Source organism: Taurulus bubalis (assembly GCF_910589615.1).
Source record: "Taurulus bubalis genome assembly, chromosome: 12".
In the NCBI taxonomy this organism is placed as follows: domain Eukaryota; kingdom Metazoa; phylum Chordata; class Actinopteri; order Perciformes; family Cottidae; genus Taurulus; species Taurulus bubalis.
Window position 1 is genome coordinate 22,102,117 of NC_136600.1, and position 20,267 is coordinate 22,122,383.

Genomic DNA, 20,267 nt, shown 5'->3' on the forward strand with positions numbered 1-20,267 from the left:
ATGGTCTCACTGTGTGAAGTGTTTTGACTCAGTGTTCCGTGTGCACGTCAGTATCCAGTGTGTTTCCTGGAGAGACTCGACTTCATGCCACTTCTGGAACCCATGAGTGGGGAAGGGACAGACGGTTTCATCCATTGAATATGTGTTAGTTTAAGCACAATCATGTATGAGACTCTGCTTTGGGATGTGAAAGTATGGCTCTTAAAATAACAAGTGGGTATAGGATTTAAAGGGGGTGCATTGGAAGAAATGGAATATAATATTCACAAGTATGTTTTCATTAGTGTATAATCACCTGAAACTAAGAATCAATGCAATCTGGAGCCTCAGAACCAGATGCCACTAAATCCTGCACACTGCACCTTTAATTATTTAGCCTTTGCAACAGGGTACAAGTGCAAGGTGCAATATTATGACTAAGTAATGTGTTCCAATTTAATGCATATAGGCTCCTGTATGCAACAGGACATGTAAGAGCAGCTGCAGTATGTACTAAAAGTGAAAAGAAAAAAGTACTTTATTTAGAATGTATCTTATCTCATGCAATTGGTTTCACCTGACATGTTATTATCCAGGTCATGTGATTGCCTCCCACTACTATACAGGTGAGGTCACAACCATTGTGTCTATTTGTTAAATGCCCTGACGAAGACCTATACAGGTGTTGACGCAAAGAATTTATCCACTGCAATACAGGCTTTTAAATATTCCTCCCTCGTTGTCTGTTCTTTGCAGAGAGCCTGGCTGACGGCGAGATCCTGTTTATGTTTTTGTCCCCCATTTTGCAGGAACACCAGATAGTCTTTTTTTATACGAGTGCACAGATCTACCAATTACCTCACTCTCTCCACATATATTTTGGTGTTTTTAGTATGGAGGTGGGCAGTTAACTAAATTGTCTGAGTACCAGCACCCTCTAGTGGTGTTAAGAGGTATCGGCGCGCATCAGGGTAACAAACCATGAACACTGAAATCTGTGTTTAATCTTAAATGCAAGATTAAACTTGCTGGTCTAACTTTTTGTTTTAACAAAACACAATATAGCAGTTCTACATTAAAGCTTAATAAAAGGGTTTACCTTAACAGAACATTTTTATTTAAGATTCTTTCACAGCAACAAACTTTATTTTTTCTTCTTCTCATTCACATATTCCTAAACTATAACTTGGAATAATTCTTCCAGACATGCAGTACTATATTAAATTATCCAACCGTAGTCTTCCCCATATTTACAACCAAACAGTGTTCAACTAAGTTTCAGAAATATTGTACATTTTGTTCATTTGTGCTCAAAGACATTTAACCGAGAGGCTCAAATCCAATCGTTGACTATTGCATGAGTAAGTCAGCATCAAAATTGTAATGTCATTTTATCAGAAAGTTCTATGTCAGACTGGGCGAGATCTTTATAATATACAGTAAGTAATTATTATTTTCTTTGGATTAAATTACTTAAATATAAGTTAGTGAATTCATGTTGTTTCAATTAAATAAATGTAACATTGACAAAATGCTGCATTCATGTTCTTCGAAATGCTTTTACGAAAAAAATGAACAATTTAACCAATACTGGAATAACAAATGGATTATTGATGATATACTTTATAAACACCTGGGTGAGATTTAACATGATGTATTCTGCCCAGTCCTACATGGACATATTGCATTTAAAAAAGGTCAGAGTAATCTTTGAAGTCATGTCCATGGCAAGAAGTTACAGTGCAGTACCAAACCCAGCACCCAGTAAGACAGGAAGTATCCCAGGATGCTTTGCGTCGTAGGAGAACAGCTTTTAAAGTGTGGCAGCAGTGCAATGATGGGGTTTTGAGCTCTGTGCTCGTTTCCATTTCTGGAATCTGCCTGTAGCTGCACATTGGGATTTGATGTTTTCCTTCGATGAAGAAGCGGCTCATTGAGGAGGAGGAGGTGAGCGCTTATCCAGAAAGGCACGGGAGACGAGGAGGCCATGAATCTGGTGAGAACCTAGAATGGGAAGGAGTAGAAATTAACAGTTGTTCCTCACACACACACAGACCACAAGAAGGTGGTTAAGTGATGTACCTACCTGCACATGCATGCAGAATGTTCCAAACACCAGAAGTACAGTTGAATGAACAATATAAACAAACACTCTGGAGTTGAACAATCCCGGCGTGGGTTTGTCGAGCCCTTTACTTGCACCCGTCTCCCAAAGTCCGAGCCTCAGACACATCTCCGGGTTGGCTTGAAAATACGCATACGCCGCCATTATGCCGAGAGTGGCCATGGGCAGAGCCAGGAGGAAGTTAGGTATCTGCTTCAGCTCAAAGTAGCGGAGGAAGCCCACGTCCCAGTAAACGACCTGGATGTGAGAATACAGCAGAGGGAGAGGCTTCATGCACCAGAGGGGCGGCGGACTGTTTTCATCTGGAACCCGGTAGCCCTTTCGCTCCGCCAGAGACAGAAGAGCGGGAGGGATGCGATCCAGGGAGACGGAGGGCGTGCAAAAGGTCCTATACCCGTAGTACTGGAACGCACAGAAGGGAAGGGCTATGATTGCCGTTCCCAAGAGGGAGGTGAGCAGCACCCGGACGACGGCCCAAATATAGCGGAAGACTTTACCGTAGCCTTTCGTCGTCGTTCGATATACGCGAATCTGGCAAATAGCGTGCATGGATGGAAGGTAGAGGAGGAACCCTATGTTAACGAGTCCATTGGACCGCGCCGCAGTGGCTATACTGAGGGCCAGGCACGCTCGGAAGATGAACCCTTTTTCCAGGAGGAACAGACCCCCGAATGTCAGCGCGGCAAACAGGCTCTCGGAGTAGCCGGCGGTCATGAAGACGTTGGCCGGCGTGATGCAATAGAGCAGGCTGGAGAGCAGAGCCAGGCGGCGGTCCTGGAGGACGACCCTGCTCAGCGCGTACAGGGCGACCGCGCTCAACAGGAAGAGGGCACTGTTCCCCAGAGCCACGGCCACCAGCAGGCGGCCCCGCACGCTCAGCAGGCCGCTCAGGGGCCACAGCAGCGTCTCCGCGAGGCCTCGGAGGACCACGGGCAGGAGGGGGAAGAACGCAAAGTTGTGCTCGTAGAGGTAGCCTCTCTCGGCGATGAAGAGGAAATGCTCGGCGTCCCAGTGGGAGAGGCCGCCCAGCAACCACTCCACCGCAGAGTCCAAGTACAGAGGCTCCTCTGCCCTTGGGGGCCTGAACGCCTCGGCGTCGTGATCAGGGATGACAGCATTGAAGACGGCCTGGAGGAGAGAAATATCAACAATATTAAAATAAATCCTGCCATCATGCAGTCTGCACACAGGGGTACAGTCACTTTGTCTGTGACCTTCTTACGACATAACAATATGATAATTAAATATGAATAATTGCCAAGGTGACTCGGGAGAAATTAAGGTTAATAACTATGATATATCAACTACATTCAGCATATTATCAGACGTCACAACCTCCAAACTTGGCTCAAACTCACCTGCAAAAGCAGCGACAGGCCCCTGGTGACGGTGGCGAACTCCAGCACGGCTCTGACGTCCATGGTCATTGCTGTGAGGGACACGTGACAGGCCTGAGCATTGTCGCTGCTACCAGGCAGTCGCTGCTGGATTCGTCATAGTTTCTGTATAAAACATTGCGCGCGCTAGGGAATACAATATTCGGCGAAGGAGATGCGGAAGTGTCTCGTGTTCATTGCTTTGCCGAGAAGAAGAAGAAGAAGAGGGTAAAGAAAGATAATGTTTCTGGACAAGCTACGCGTCGACAGTCAGCGTTTGTTTTCGCTCAGGTGCAATCTTTGTCCTCGCATCCTCATCCTGCAGCAGCAGCTTTGCTTCGTTTCGAATGGCTCTGTTCACTTCCGGTGTGAGCGAAGTCCTTTCAAAATAAAAGAGAAGTCAGGCCCCAGATGAGGAGAACTTTCGTGTGGTTAATAATTATGGGCACGTGTGGAGCAAAAGAGAACCAATCGTAGTTTATATTATATTAACTTATATTTGATAAACTTCCACCCACTCTGGTCTGACGTCGTGCCTCAGATATGTTGGTCACCTGACGGGTGAATCATGTTTTTCTCCCCAGCAGGCGGAGCTCCGCACCATTCTGTGTCATGGACTGGTTTTTCAAGTGGTGCAGGTATTTTATTCCTCATTCAAAACATGTGAGGACATTGCCTGCCGTTTTTATCTCGCAGGTTTGATTGGATTGCAGGTGCATTTTCCACACATGCCTTTTTAAATACCCTCATAAATGTGGATTCAAAAGAATGTCTTTATGTGTGCGTTTCTTTTAGATCTGATGTTAATTAAAATGTACGTCATTAGGTTTTTACCTCATTGTTTCCGTTTGACCCTCGTTGACGATATATGCTGTAATGTTCGGCTTTAATAGAGCATAAGGCTGTTGTAATGTGAAGTTAATGCAGGGAGAAAGCCTCCGTGCAGTCATCCTTATGGCTTTATGTTATGTAGCCAGTTAACATCATTTTATGCTATGTTATTTTACTGAAATGTAGAAACAGTAATAAACAGCTCATATAAGGCCATTTTCCCTCCTAGTTTCCTGAGCATTCATGTGAAGAAGCATGAATTTCAGAAAATTATTTTGACCCAGTTTTGTGTGAATCACCATTTGACTTCGTCACGATTTCAGAAGAACAAAACCATCAAACAGCTTACCAAGATTTAATGTACATTTATTCTTACCACGTGGAACATATAGTATAAAGATTTCATACTGAATAAATGATATTCATTGAGCCAAAAAACAGAAAGGGAGGAATTTACATGTCGTCTTAGCTACATAGTCGGAAATACAAATATGCAGAATCCATGACTGAAGAAAAATTGTCAAATGTGTACTTCATCTAGTTTATTTTTGTTGTACCAGGAGATAACAGGTTTGAGCCGTGTCTGTCATACTACGGAGCTGTGGAGAGACCAGAGGTGTGGGTCTAATCAGTGGGGGACTAAACTCACGTCAGCCTCAATCCCTCACCAATAACAAGTGTGAGAATAGTGACACAGACAGAGACAGACACAGAGAAAGGAAGTGTAATGTACAACATTATATATACACCACAGCAAAGCTGTATTTGAAGTTGAAAACCAGTCCTAAGAGGTGATTTCTTTTCATCAGGGTATTCATACAATCAAGGGATAAGAGGAGGTAAGGGTGTTGTAGGTTCTTGATACTTTGGGGAAGAAAGCCATTTTCTGTTGAACACCAAACTAAAATGACCTCAAAAACTCCAAGAGCTGCATCTTCTGCTTCTGTGTGAAACGTGTGTTACAGAATGCTTACACTCAAAGAGCAGTACGGTACAGAAAATGTCCTACAATCTACTGCACACTGCACAGGCCTCCCCGGTGAAGGTGTCTATTGACAGCACTTAGTCTACTGTCGGGCTGACGGGTGAAAATCCAACTACAGCAACTATAACCAGTAGGCCACTTGTCAGTCTGCTTCACCTCTGAACTTCAACCAGTTACAGACTAATTGTGCCCTCGAGGGGAGAGCTAGGGCACACTGTGTCTCCCAAACTCACTGTAAACGAGACAGCAACTTTGGTTACAGTTTTTGTTTTTCAGCTATTTATTTATTTATTCATTTATTTATCTTTATTAAAAAGTACTTTTTCCCCCAAGTGCAGAACAGTCTCCCAAACGTGGCGCTCTCTACTCTGTGTCATCCAGTTGGCATTCATGTTACAAGTAGTGTCACTATGCGGGCATCTCTCTGGTTTGTAATCCACCACAGCTCTGTGATCATCCTCCTCGAGCAAGGACGGCCTGGGGAGGGCTCAGAGAATGGAGTCTGATGGATTTTCATAAATTAAAAAGACAAGTCACTTGAACTTTTCTTGCCCTGTTACACACAAGCCAGGTTTCCAGGGAAGAGGGGCGTGGGGATAAATCCCCCCAAAATGTGGAGCCACGGCTCCCTACAGCTGTCATGACTGGCCGATCAAAAAAAGTACATCACAGATAACATGAGAAACCAGCGAGTTCATTAGGGGAGACACTGAAAGGTCAAGGAGTCGGGACTCTTGTAGTGTGAACTCCGAGTGGTTCTCCTCCACCTTGGCTAAGGCATGCAGAGCCCGGGCAGCTCGCCGCATCATGTCCGGGCTTGTGGGCTCGAAGTGCATCCCCTGTAGGTGTAGTAGAGAGCTCTGGCTCTGCTGAAGCTGTGTGGCGGCCAGACTATCCTCCAAGAAGCCCAGCAGGTTGCCCACACTTCCTTTCTGAACGGCGATCGCTCGGGCTGCCACGGCGTCGCCCTGGGCCAGGTTGGCCAGCAGGACCACCGCCATCTCCCTGCAGACCGCCACCTTCCGGTCTCCGATCAGCCGCACCAGGTTCCCGTATAGCTTCTCCAACCGACTGAATGGCGGAGTGGCCAAGATGAGGTCCACGTTGTTGTCTTGGATGCTTAGTTTGCTTAGCGTCTCCAGGACCAGTCTCTGAGGTGACAAAGCACTGTGGGGGCCCAAGGTGGGGAAGGGGTCCTGGGCCTCTGCTGATGGGCAGACGGCCCAGTGGAGAAGACCGTCCAACAGAGGCAAGCAGATGCTCTCGGGGTAGATGGAGAGGTCCAGTTGGCCCGAGATGTTCGCCAAAGTGACCAGTGTGTTCTCCCTCAGGAGCTCCAAGCAGTCCCACCACCACTCATCCCTTTGGCCCATTCCCTCCTCTGAATCCTCGTCTTTCTCGTAGGTGAGTGGCGCTTGTTTGCGCTCCGGGTGCCTGTGGTGGAGCAGGATCAGGCGTCCCAGCAGCAGCAGCAGCCCTGCGTGTTTGGACATCTCGTGGTCATTGCCTGGCACAAAGGAGAGGCTGCGGACGATATTGGAGATGCAAATGCAGCGGCGGGCTAAAGAATCCTGCCAGTTAGCCAGCGCGACGAGCGGCCCTTCGTCTTTGCTGTGAGGCTCGTCCTCCAGGATGACGCCGGTCTGCTGTGCCCGCTTGGTGAAAACACCGTCGGGGGAAGGAATGGGCCTGTTGCTCTGCTGGTGACCGTCATCGACTTTATCAACCGCCTTAGTCTCGGAATCTGTTTTTCTCTCCTCTTCGCTGCTGAGGGAGGGGCTGGCCTTCTCGGAGGAAGAGGTCTCTTCTTCGTCTGGATTCTTCTTTTTCTCTCCCTCAGTTGGCAGACCATTTTCCAGAAACACTTCTTCTGGGACTCGCCGCTTCAGCAGACTTGAGGGCACACATATCCGTTCTCGGGGTTCCACGAAGTCTTTGCGGGGTTCAAAGTGGGTCTGGATGTGGTCTGTTGAGTCTCCCCCTCCAGCGCTCCAATGAAGCAACCCGCTGTTGAACTCTTGCATCTTGCCGTGATTACTGGACTGGCCGGCCGCAAACGGGTCTTTCTTTCGTACCACTTTGAGGGGGAACTTGTCAAACTTGCTGGACTGTTTGGGTCTCTCGTGGGCAGATATGGATGGCAGTGAGCTCGTCTGCTCAGAGGAAGAACCCTTGCTCTTCTTCTCCTCGCGCTCAGTCTTCTCATCTTGGCCCCGAGACTCAGAGCACTGCGCCTGCTCTTCCTCCTCTTTTACACGAGCTGGCCCCTCAGTTTCCTGCTCCTCCTCATCTTCGTCATCGCCTTCCTCTTGTTCCATGTCTTCGGCGCGCAGTTCATCTTCCTCCGTGCTGTCCCAGTCTCGTTTCAAGGCCTCAGGATCCAGCAGTGTCCTCTGGCCAGGGTCTCCCACCTCATACTCCCGCAGAATGCCAAAGATTTCAATGAGGCAGCGTCGGAAATACTCAACCACCAACTCTAGTAGGCCAGGCAACTAAAGAAAGAACAGATATATATATAAAAAAAAAAACATTAGACACGATCGCTACATATAGTGTATCGTTATAAACAATCATTAAGGGCTCAATGTTAAGTCTCACCAGGTTGAGCTCAAAGGTGGAAATACTGTTGTCATCATACAGGAGGATGTTGATGGTGTCTAAGGCCCACGTACTCTCAGCCAATAAGCCCGACTTTAATGACATCATGACTCTCCAGGCCTCTGGGGTTCCTAAGAAATCATGAGAAAAACAGAACGGATACCCTCTAAGCAACAAGTTAAGACAATATAACTGGATGAAGCTGCATGAAGCAGCAAATAACAAAAAAGTAAAAAAATCTATAATCTATCGTCATACCGATATCTTTCACGGTGAGTCTCCGACGTGGTTTCAGAATGGGATGCGACGCTTCTATAGAGCCTGGGGGAAAAGGCATGTCTCGCCTTATTAGAGGCGACTGCATCGGAGGGGGCACTATGTGAGACGCAGGCACGGGGGGGCCGGCCTTCTGCATCTTCATTACTCCGTGCATATAGGGAGACTTATTAGGTGATGTTCTGCTGTCCATGGGGCGGGGCATGGAGGCCGGGTTGGACACCTGTGGAATGTGGTTCTGCACACCCTGAAGAGACTGGTAGGTGGACTGTACTGACCGAGGCATAGGTTGCCCGGGCCCGGCTGGGCCGTAAAGAGGCTGCCGCGGGCCCATCTGACCCCCCCACTGGCCATCGTGATTCATGCGCTGTTCTGATGACATCATCTCCTCCGAGCGGTTCATGCCCGGGAAACCGGGTCCTTGTGGCGGCCCCGGGGGCCCACCCTGACGGTTGGGGTAGTTCTGATAGTTCATGTCGCGCGGCCCCTGCCACATACCTCCCTGAGGACCCTCGGGGCCTGGCTGCATCATCTGAGGGGGCATGTTGGGCTGAGCGTTGGGCCCCGTCGGTACCTGCATACGTTCACGGCTGAAGGGAAAAGGAAACTGATTGCCTGGGCCAGGTGGACGGCGATCAGAGCCAGGGAAGGGCCCGGTGCCGCTGTACTGATTGTACGACTCCTGCTGTCCTGAAGAGGGTGCAGGGGCACCTCCTTGTTGTTGCTGCTGCTGTGGCGTCGGCGGTGGTTGTTGTTGTCCACCATGGAACGGCCCACTGTACTCCGCCTCATGACGTTTTGATGGAGGATAACCTCCTTCCACGGGACGCTTGTAACTCTACACAACAAAAAGGTCAATTTTTAGTACAATGTAAGAAGTATGAACACATAGGTTCATAGTGTCCTGCTTTAAACAAACCAAGTGTAATACATGACAGCAGCTCAGTCAAAGAGGAACAGAAAAACTAAAAGAAAACAGTGCATTGAGCATAGTGAGTTAGTGTGGTGAAGGAGGATCGTTGACCTGTTGTTGTTGTTGTGGGTACATTCCAGGCTGCTGATTTGGATAGGAGCCTGTAGGGGGCGTTCCCTGTCCAGGATACTGATTACCATAGGAATCATGCCTGCAAACATTAAGCATCGTCAGTTTGCACCTTTAAACTTTAGGCATCTCCAACTCCCTGGATTAAGTCATGGTCATACACACAGTCAACATTATGGTTTATTATAGGGATGAATGTGTGACTGAAAGACATCCAGGGCTTCTTTTTGTTTACAGCTTGAAGCTCTAAATACTTGATTAAATTATACCGAATTAACAAAAAAAAAATGAGTACATTTCAACTGTGCTTATATCACCATGCCCACATACAATAAGCCCAAACCAAAAAGCTGTGAAGACAGAGATATGGAGTAAATATTTTACCCATGAAGCAAATTTGCAGTGTTGTATTATAATGTTAAATATTACTGTTAATGTTATTTTATCAAGATAATAAATATTGAAATAATGTAAAATTGCTACTACATTGTACAATAAGAGAACAGAACTGAAAGAAAGATGAACAGTTTCCATTTGACAGTAGCTTTCAGTGCATTGTGAACTGACCGTGGCTGCTGTTGTGGGAAGCGATTTGGCGAATACATCCCAGCGTCGGCAGGTATCATAGGGTTTGGCTGAGGAGCTCCGGCGACCATGTTTCCCTCTGGGCCAACTCCTTGCTCCGGTCTGATAAAACAATACGCACGGTACGGTTTTCCATATTTGTGTTGCAAACAGACATACAAATTATGCTTGAGCTCACCATAAAAGGAAATACAGAAAGGTTAAGATCATCAACATGAATAGTTTCGCAATTAAATATCAGCTACTAGTCAAAATTAATTGTTAATTTGTTTTTATCTGGCTCGTAAGCCTGCGACGACTATCAGTCAAGCAAGCAGGCAACAGGTAATTTTGCAACTTGTTTTTGCTCTTCATGATTTTTCAGAGCAGCACAAATCCAGTGCACAACCCTTCTTCTGTCACAAAATAAACAAAAAACAGGATGCATGGTTCATAAACAATATATAGTGGACCTTGAAGACTCAAACGTCTGCAAGATCTACTCTGCAAGTCCCTGGCAGTACATCATCAACTCAAAGCAAAGTTAAATGTCCGATCCATTACCAATCCCCATGCATTTCAATTCCAATCAAATAATATTAACAAATTCAGCTTCACAGATACTTGTCTTGACCTGCACTTTAAAAAGAGTGAGTGATCAAAAAAATAAATAGCTGCTGGTTATAATGAACCGTGTTCAATGACCTTGAAAAGGCTTTCTTCTATTCAATGATTCTCACCTCCTTTCGTAGCCTGGTCCATAGGGAAACTGTTGTCTGGGCCCCATTGGCATCGTGCCCATGGCCCCAGGCAGTCCCCTGTTGAATGGAGGCTGCTGCTGTGGCGGCTGCTGCTGCTGAGGCGGTTGCTGCTGCTGCTGGTCACCCACCCCGCTGTTAGGGCCTTGGTTAGCAGGTAGAAAGTGCTCCCCGACTGGAAATGCATTCAGAATTAAAGTCAAATTAAGAGCCGGCTAATTGAACGGGTAATTAAGCAAGTACTTTAGTTTCTGGGATAACATATTCCATTTAGCGCTCGTCCATTCAGTGTGCCCACCTTTCCGCATGTTAACAAAGGGGTCCTTGCTGGGTTCGTATGTGCCCATGCGCCCTTGCATGTCTGGCGTGTTCATGCCTGGCTGATAGCCGGAGTTGGGCGTCATGTTCTTCCGAGGGAAAGCAGGGTCACTTCCTTCAGAGAAGGGGTCCTGCAGGTTAACGCTGCTCCTAGAGAGAAGCGGGGGTGAGGGGGAGGGGAAATCACGAGATAAGAGGGAGAGGCGGAGAGAAGGGAAGAACAAAATTAGTTCATCAAATCAAAATGTCTTTTCGAATCAAATGATGAAACCAGAGGCGTTTAATGACAGTCACCTGGACCCGGGTGGCATTGGGGGCATCTGGGTATGAGGCGTGGAGGCCGGGGTGGGAGGCTTTAGGTCCCCCCCCTCGGCCATGGAGCTGCTGGTGGACTGGGGTGTCTGAGGTCCCTGCATAGAGCCCGACCCGGCTGTGGAGCACAGGGACAGGGACGCTTCAGAAATAAGAGAGGAGCAGACAGACAAGGTGACTTTAATGACTCAGCAAGTTACGCATGTTTGTGAATTTTAAAGTGCATGGATGTGGTACTACACTTTAAAACGTGAGTAGCGCTCTAACCTGGAGAGGGTGGCTGGACCTTGGCAGTTTGGTTCTTCTTGTTGTCTGTAAAAATCTCAGGAGGAGGGTCCTCACCGCGCTCAATTTTGCACTCGAAGGCGTATAGACACTGGATGTACTGTTTCTTCAAAGAACTGGCAGCACTGCTGGATGTGCCCACATTCAGGGAAGTGGCCAGGTCACGCCATTTCTTATTCTTACTCACCTGGGGGACGAACAAAGACGTCTTTTTTTAGAATAGAGATAACAACATGGGAATTTGGACATTATGGATGTTTATACATTATATTATAATCCTAACCTGTGTCATGCTTCCGATCTCTTTGACTGACATATAGAGGCGGAAAAGATCGAGGGGTTTGCGTCCTACAGCGGGCAGGTTGGTCAAGCCCATGGCCTTCTCTTCAATAAAGGCCAAATATCGATCCACCCACATCTTCCTTTCCGGCTCTGGTCCCAACTCATACAAACGTGTTATCTTTTCATTGGTAGTGGTGGAAGAGTTGGACTTCTGTATTGTGTAAGAAAAGAAAATATGAATGAACCGGAGTGCAACTTCAAAAGTGTTCAGACTTCCAAAGATTTTCAAAAAACTGTCGTTACAACATGTAGTAGACTGGTTACCTTCGGTTTGGGCTCTGGCTTGGGCGTTCCACCCCCATCTACTTTGTTATTCATCTTATTGTTCACCTCTGGACTGGGGACCATACCTAGACACAATGACAAGAATTGGAATTAGCTGTGAACTACCACATTAAAAAGAGAAGAAAAAAAGCTAGGAGTGGTTATCTCTGTACAACTTACCACTTGAGTTATTGGCCATGTTTGGCCCCATAGCATAAGGTGGTCCACCTTGAGGGTTCATCATTCCAGGCATGTTGTTCATGGGGGGGCCATAAGGTGGGCCGGCGCCCATCATGCCCGGAGACATGTTGGCGAAACCAGGCATTCTGGACGGAGGAGAGAATAAATGAGCATATAGAATTCATAAAAAGACAAAGTATGGTCTATGTATCTCATATTCAAACATATGTGCAAAGTCAATCAGAGGTCTTGTGTGAGGTAAATGAAAAAGGTAGGCACGTCATAAACCAACCTGTTGTGCATGGCGTTGGCGGCAGGGTGCTGCTGCATGGCAGCGGGGTCCTGGAGCTTTCTGTTCATGCCTGGAGGAGGACCCATTCCTGAGCCTACCTGCGGTGGCATGGCGCCCATGTTCGGAGGCATGTTGGGAGCCATGTTGGGAGCCATGTTGGGAGCCATGTTGGGGCCCATATTTGGACCCATATTGGGGCCATAGGGGCGTGCTCCCATTTGATTAGGAGGCATCCTTCCTGGGGGCATGCCAGCGTATGGCGGCCCCCCACCCTGTCCTCCCATGGAGTTAATTGGGCCTATGCCTGGCCCGGTGTAGTTTGCGTTAGGCATGTTGCCATAGCCAGGTTGCCGAGGATAACCTACGGATGACATTATAGCACAACATATTCAGGTAAAGTAATCACTTGGCTTTAACTGGATGCTGGTCTGATAAAAAACACTGCAACACCGAGAAGTGCATTTGTGTTTAACACTAAAATGTAATTATTATAGCTGGTGTCTTCTCCTTGTGAGCTGTGTGAGGCAGACTTGTTCCCTACAGTGTGCTAGCAGAACGAGCTATGCACCCTGAGCAACAAGCCTTCGTCACAGTCTCAGCTCTACTGACAGGAGGCTCTGCTACGTCAGCTGACTCTCTGCTTCACAGCTATAAATAGCTGCAACAGAGTCAGAGGGAGGGACCAACGGTAGCATGGTATTCCTGTGAGGCAGGGGAGATATATTCCATAGGTTTGTCTCATGAGAAATGCACATGCGCAAAGTTCACAAATGGATCGTAAATGAAGTGAAACGCCTTTAGAAACCAAAACCTGAACCGTAAACGTTGAGCCTCTGGAAGCCATTTCACAATTTATCTTTTCACAACGTCGGAACAGAATTTCCAAACTACGTAAAATCTCTCTTCAAGTAAAACCATGACAAAGAGAATGAGAAAGCACACACCTTGGGGGCCATATTGGGCTCCCTGTTGCCCATAGCCACCCATTGAGTTGTTCTGCTGATATGGGCCCATCGCAGGGTGCATCTGTCCCCCTGAGGACTGGCGCGGCGACAGTGCAGAGGCGGACTGGGGGGAGCCATAAGGGGGCATCTGAGGGTTTCTCTGCATGAAGCCTGGAAGAAAGAGAGGGACAAAGTGGTCAGACTCAGAAGCTATGGAAAAACACTATTGACACGTTATATACAATGAACACTTTGCAATTTTTCTGCAGCATACCTCTGTCCTGGGCCATGGGAGACTGACTCATTGCAGGGTGTAGACTCCCGTCTGACTGCACACTTGATGGCCTCGGAGGCATCTGGGTCACTAAAAAACAATATTCAAGTTAAGTTAGTGAGGGCTCAAAAAAGGGTACAATACAAATACTGAGTTTACGGCAACTGAGGTTATAAAAACAGGGCAGCTTACGCAAATATGGTATCTATAAGTATTAGGCACTTGTTTTGTCCAACAGTGTTGTCAACCCATTCTCAAAGCATTGTTTACCATTGTTTACCCTACCGGACTCATTGGCTCAGCCTTTACAAAATGCATGTTTTGTGAATGAGCACTGAGATGATAGATGAAACCAAATGTTTTTTCCCTTAACTTTACAGATACTTGAGGGTGCAATAAAAAAACGGTTAAATGATAATCAATTATGACAGTAATGGTGTTGTTTGTGCTAGTGTTCTTTATAAAATATGGAGACAAAATGTTCCCATGTAAGGCAAAAATCTACACACAAAAACGTATGACCTACAACAAAAAGCATTGGGTGTCTAGATCACAAGTGTCAGACATTGCTAGTAATCATTTGTGTCATTTCGGTGTGTGACGGACCTGGCATGTTTGCGGGCGACAGCGGTCCCGCGCGGGGCGTGCTGGCGCCGGCAGGAGAGCCAGCTGGCGACGGCGAGGGCCCTCGGATGCCTGGCAGGTGGGGAGACGTGTGGGGAGAGAAGGGCGACTGAGCCTGGTTACTCTGCTCCCCCTGGCTGCTCGACACACCTGACGTGCTCACACCGGGACTCAGGGCACCCTCTGTGCCTGTGGGCAGGTCGTCAATGGACCCCGACAGGTCCTGAAAAGACACAGAAAGAGCAGAAAGTGAGTCAGCAAGCGTGGTATAATAAACAAAAATATTACAATTTTACAAATTCAGACAATTCAGCTGTTGTGTATTTTGACAGACTATATTTTATACAATTAAGCATTACTTTTTATAGTACTGTAATGTTTATTTTACACACTGGCTGTAGTATTAGTGAGTTGCAATGTATTTTCTATTGTTTAGAGAAGAGTGGCACACATACAAATACTTCAGACACACACACAAACAAACACACACGCCCACCCAGAGGCCATAGTCCGTATTTATCTTTGTCAAAGAAAAAATGAGTCGGCATTAGTGCCAGAGGTTGCCATGGTTACCGGAGATTGTAGGATGCAAGCTGAGTCAGCATGTTGCAGTAGCCCTGCCATGTAATTTCAATACACCAAAAAACTATTTGTTTTTTTTTAAATGTACTTATTCACACGGCACCTTTTCCAAATAGCCGTCTCTCAACCACCACTAACGTGCTGCAGCACATGACGTCTCAACTCAAGGGACAGAACGCGCAGCAGCCACAAACCAACAAGCAGCAAAGTGAGCGCTTTTAAAACATTGGTATCGGACCTTTACTGGGGGATTGTGAATGTAATGAGCCTCATACTGTCATACGTTTGATAAGTAGTCAAATGAATATGCCGTGACTCCAAATACTACGAGATACTAACTATCTTACACGAGGGTAAAAAATAAATAAAACAGTTTGAAAAGGCTTTTTATGTTCCAGCAGTATTATTAACAAGCAACTGACCGGAAGGCTGGAGGGGCGGCCTTGACTGTCCTCTGGGCCAGACTTAGGCTGAGTGGATGGAGGGGTGTTTGACTGAAATGAGTCCTGGGATACCTCCTAAAAGACATCAGAACATATGCCTAAATATACTGCCGGAGTCACAGGAAAGCATGCATATGAAGACACACACACACTCTCACGCACGCACACACACACAGAAAGGTGACTAAGTGTGTTGAACTTGATCCCAGACTGAGGGTAGTACCTGCTGTTGTGGAGGAGGAAAGCGCTGATAAGGTGACTGTTGTGCTTGCTGCTGCTGCTGCTGCTGCTGCTGCTGTGGGGTCTGCTGAGGGTTCTGCTGAGGGTACGCTGCAGGCTGGCCCTGTGGGTGTTGGCCGTGTCCCGGTGGCTGCTGTGGAGGCTGAGACTGTGCCTGCTGTTGCTGTGAGGAGGGCTGCTGAGGCCCCTGTGTGGATCCTGGGTAGTTGGACTGGCCCTGTGGTCCAGGGGTTTCCTGGGAACTTGGTTGCTGCGGAGCCTGACTGGAAGGACCCTGCTGCTGGGCGTAGAGAGACTGGCCAGATTGCGGGGCTGAGGTTTGGGAATACGGGGGCTGAGACTGTGGAGGCCCTTGGGATGGGCCTGGCTGTGGCCCCTGGGACTGTGGGGGCATATGGGGCTGCTGATAGGGCTGTCCTCCCTGGGTGTGCTGAGCAGAAGTCGGCGGAGGGTGGGTTTGCCCTGGGTACGGTGTCTGGCCACCCGGTTGTCCTGGTGGGGACTGGGAGTAGGGCGTTTGCTGCTGGCTTGGGTGAGGAGTCTGGCCAGGCTGGTTGTAATATGGTGCCTGACCCTGAGAGCCATAGCCTCCTGGTCCCTGCTGTCCATAAGATCCCATCTACGCAGAACACACAAAAACAACAAAGACTTAAAACCAACTGAAAAAAACACAAATACTGATGAAAATGAAGAGACTCTGGGCTTATTTCTAGATAAGATAAACCATGTGAAATACCTGTGGACCATATGGCATGCTACTACTCATGCCGCCAGGGGAACGTCCTTGCATTCCCACTGGGAATCGCTGAGGACCTGCAGGGCCATAACCCTGGCCAGGGTAACCGGGCCCTTGTTGTGGCGCTGTGGGAGGCCCCTGCTGCGACTGCTGACTGTAAGGACTGCCTGCTCCGTATGGTTGACCTCTCATTTTTCCCATTGGGTCCATAGGACCAGGTGGCTGGACATGGTAAGAACACGAGAAAATACATTAAGTCAACAACCAAAAAGCATAGGAGAAATCTAAATACCAAGTGATACAACTGCCACACAGCCCGCCTCTTTATTAGGCCATGACTGTGTGCACATGAAATACTTGGCTGCTGTGTGCAACTTTTGCAATCCCAAAAGGTGTAAAAACAAACTTCAATGAATGAGGAAATTGTGCAGTTTTTTCCCCCCACCTTATTTCCCACGGTCATTACTCTGATTTTTTTTTTCACTTCACTTTGCCATAGTTTCGCAAGTCAACAGAGCTATATATATCTACTGTTGAATGGAGGGCAGGCTGCCCAATCTTAAACATATCCCAGCTGTGCTCCTGTTTTGAACCTGGTCCAACCTGGTCCTAGTATTTACAAAATAGTATGCAAAATGCCGTACCTGACATTTCGCAGATCCAAGATAATGAAGTAAAATAAATAAGAGCAGCACATGGCTAATCTGCATAAGACAGAGAGGAAACTCCCTTGGCCAGTGAGAGATGTGGTCTGCTTTCTGATTGGCTTGGGGGGAGCATTGGGGGGAATTCTTTGCAGTCACACAGTCAAACTTGTGTGGCATGCCAGACACAGCAGCAGCACCCACACACACACATCCTCAGAGACAGAAGTCAGTTTGGCCTTTTGCTACTGTGTAGCAAGTTATAATATGAAACAAAGATGTCGATCATTTGTGAACATCAAAGAAAACAAATAAAGTGGTGTGTAAATAAATAAGAAAACCATATTGATAGACGATGAGTAACAGAACAGCAGATCACCATGTTGTAATCATTTAATGACTGGTGTGTGTTTTCTATTTGGATTTGACACAAATAACATACACTACTTCTTATATACAAGGATGCAGGGTACAGTTGATGTGTGTTTGCACAATATGCATCAACCGTGCTGCACGCATGTGAGAACCAACAAGCTAATTAGGGTGTACTTCTCATGCAAGGAAATACGTGCCAAAAGATCGAATTTAAACAAATAAAAATGTGATCCACCATGACCCAGTTGCTCCCACACTACACTCTTGGCCAAGGCTGGAGCAGAGAATAGCAGTGAAACAGCAATACCTCTGGTGACCCTGTGGTGAATTAATACTGTGTGTTCTTATCAGCAACTGTTGCCTTGAATCACATGCAATTAGAAATGGCCATGAGCAGCGGATGAGCAGCCAATCAGATTTCAGCTAGCATGTCAACCAAAGACCAACTATCTCCTGGCTTTGACAGCAGGATTTTACCTCCACAATTCAAATCCCAGAGCAATCTGCAATCACTCACTCATATGGCTGAGCTGGCTGTTTACAGGCGACGTGCACAAGGAGCCCGGCAGCTTATCAGCACGGGGAAACTCATTTAATTCACATGTGATCAAAGGGAAATCATTTTACACCCTTCCTGGACATGTTACAGGACATTTAGGTGATTTCAACTGAATCCACGCGAGCCGTTTGCCTCCGCGCGAGCGGCTGATTCGACATGCAACACATTCCTAATGTCGGAGCCACAAAGTGAGAGCTTCCCGGGCTCCTAACACGATATAATCCTGACTGAGCGACTATCACAAACTAATGAGGGTTTGTGGACAAGTTTCCCCGACACACACCCGTACATTATAAGCACATTAATGAGAAAACACGTCGTAAAATCAAAAAGATAACTCGCATAGAGAAGCTATCGTAGACGGGAGAGAGAAAAAAAACCGAGCCATTGCTCTTCGGTGAGTATTTTTCGCCCCTTTTCAAAGTCGAGGCCTTCTTGGCTCCCTGAACGTCCTCACATCGATTCAACAACTTATATCTCCTTCAAGCACGACCCGTGTGTTGTTACATACACGTATCGATGTGTTTAAAACCATCGTGATTTAACTGGTCTGGTGTAAAGGGAGAAAAAAAACACACACACACGAGAAGGCAGCCATTTTAGAGTCTTTGCGAACTAGTAGCAGACAATGGCTGGCCTGCTACGTTGTGAGCTAGGAAAGGAGGGAAGGAGACGTGCTAGAGCCCACTTCGTGTCCCTTTAGTAATGTGACTTTACCTGGCTTCTAACTAGCGGCTGTCCGGTACTTCCCGGGCTCAAAGGCGACGGGTGATGGCTTCTTTGTTGCCAGCCCGGGTTGCTCCCCCCGTACAGCCCGCTGCTGCCCATGTCTGCTGGTCCCTTGCTCGCGCCGTCCTGGCTGCCGTAGTCGTTAGACGGGTAGTTCGGATATCCCCGCGTCGAGCTGGGGGAGGTCAGGAGCTTATTGAGGGTCGGCGTGGATGTAGGCTGAGGGTTCCCAATGTTATATCTCTGGTTACTGTAAGAGCCGGCCATCGCCGCGGGTCCTCCCGCTGGTGGCGGCTGCTGCTGCTTCGCGTTAGCTGGCTGCCCCCCAGCTGTCGGCGCCTGGCTGCTGCGAGGGGAGTTCACGGCGTACGCTTGGCCGGGGTAGGGAGTCCTGTTCGGGAACTGGTTGTAGTTGTTAAACTGGTGGTTTGAAAAGCCATGCTCGTGTGAATTGGGTTGATACGGGTCCATCATGTTGCTCGACTGCACGACCGGACCAGCAGCTGCCATGCCAGGGCTTTGTTGTCCGCCATGTTGATGAAAAGGGGCCCGACCGTAGTGCTGACTGTATCCGTAGGAAGAGGGAGGAAACGCGGTGCCGTGATGATGCACCAAACCGGGATGATTATTCCCCTCCGGTCCGACGGAGTCATTCTGGTTATTATTGTTAGCCCTGGGCGGGTTCCCATTCCCGTTCTTCATCTCAGGTTCCCCTCCTCCCCCTGCATTTCCACCGTCGGCCCCGTCCTGCAGATCCCCCCGGCCCGGCGATCCGCTGTCCAAGCCCGGATGCTTTTTGTCTGACTGCTTGTCCCCCGGTACCGACTCCTCCTTGGGGTCTCGATCGGGCTTTTTGAGTTCGGAAGGCGGGCTAGTGTTAAGAGTGGCGACCTGAGCGGCCATGATATACCCCCACCCCCCCCCCACCCACCCCACCACCTCTCTCCCTCTCTCGGCGAGTCAGTCACAATCAAAAGCTAGCATTGGATATAAATAATTGTTTATAACCATGTATCCTTGTGCCGATTCATTCCCAGCCCTTATACCGGACCGAATCCGGCTGCCATCCCGGTTCCGGTTCCGTAAATGGGTTAGAAATATGATGGACGCTCCATACAATGCGTAAAAAAGCGACAGAAATTGTTGTGGGAGTTGTGTTACTGAGTCCGGGTAGAAGCAGGGAGCAAACCCAACCAACACGAGGCTCCGCTACATACAGCCATTTTACTGAGCCACGCGGAGGGCTGCAAAACACGCGCTGCATCCGCTGCGATGCGGACTGGACTGTTTTTCCTCTTCTTTTTCTTACTTGTCTTTAACCCTCCTTGGTGGAATATCTTTCTCCACGTGAAGACAGTCTCATGTTCTCACAACTGACTAATGTTAGGTTAGCAACACACAAAGCAGTATATAACTATATACTGCGTTACAAAAACATTCATATGCATGCTGAATTTCATTAGTGATCAGTACAGAGGTGAAGTAATATATACATGTACATATCTATATATCTATAGACACACAAAGTATGGAGGTGAAGTAATCTGTACTATACATGTACATATATATATATATATATATATATATATA

At 47.6% G+C, this 20,267-nt stretch overlaps 2 protein-coding genes across 2 annotated transcripts; both read right to left on the bottom strand.

The window, feature by feature from the left end:
- Positions 1-1,115: 1,115 nt before the first annotated feature.
- pigv (phosphatidylinositol glycan anchor biosynthesis, class V) lies at positions 1,116-3,531 on the bottom strand (the record flags this gene model as incomplete). The annotated part of the gene is made up of 3 exons (XM_079227021.1): positions 1,116-1,983; positions 2,066-3,232; positions 3,463-3,531. The coding sequence occupies 3 exons, from the start codon at positions 3,529-3,531 to the stop codon at positions 1,696-1,698; spliced, it is 1,524 nt and encodes a 507-aa protein (XP_079083147.1). The 3' UTR covers positions 1,116-1,695.
- A 1,141-nt stretch (positions 3,532-4,672) lies between these two features.
- arid1aa (AT-rich interaction domain 1Aa) lies at positions 4,673-19,580 on the bottom strand (the record flags this gene model as incomplete). Its single annotated transcript, XM_079228133.1, has 20 exons — positions 4,673-7,788; positions 7,895-8,025; positions 8,153-9,008; positions 9,195-9,294; positions 9,780-9,899; positions 10,517-10,709; positions 10,833-11,002; positions 11,147-11,306; positions 11,432-11,636; positions 11,733-11,942; positions 12,056-12,141; positions 12,236-12,381; positions 12,528-12,888; positions 13,472-13,642; positions 13,746-13,835; positions 14,352-14,592; positions 15,374-15,469; positions 15,618-16,253; positions 16,371-16,592; positions 18,666-19,580. 20 exons carry the CDS (start codon positions 19,578-19,580, stop codon positions 5,935-5,937), a joined length of 6,963 nt encoding a protein of 2,320 aa, XP_079084259.1. The 3' UTR covers positions 4,673-5,934.
- Positions 19,581-20,267: the final 687 nt, after the last annotated feature.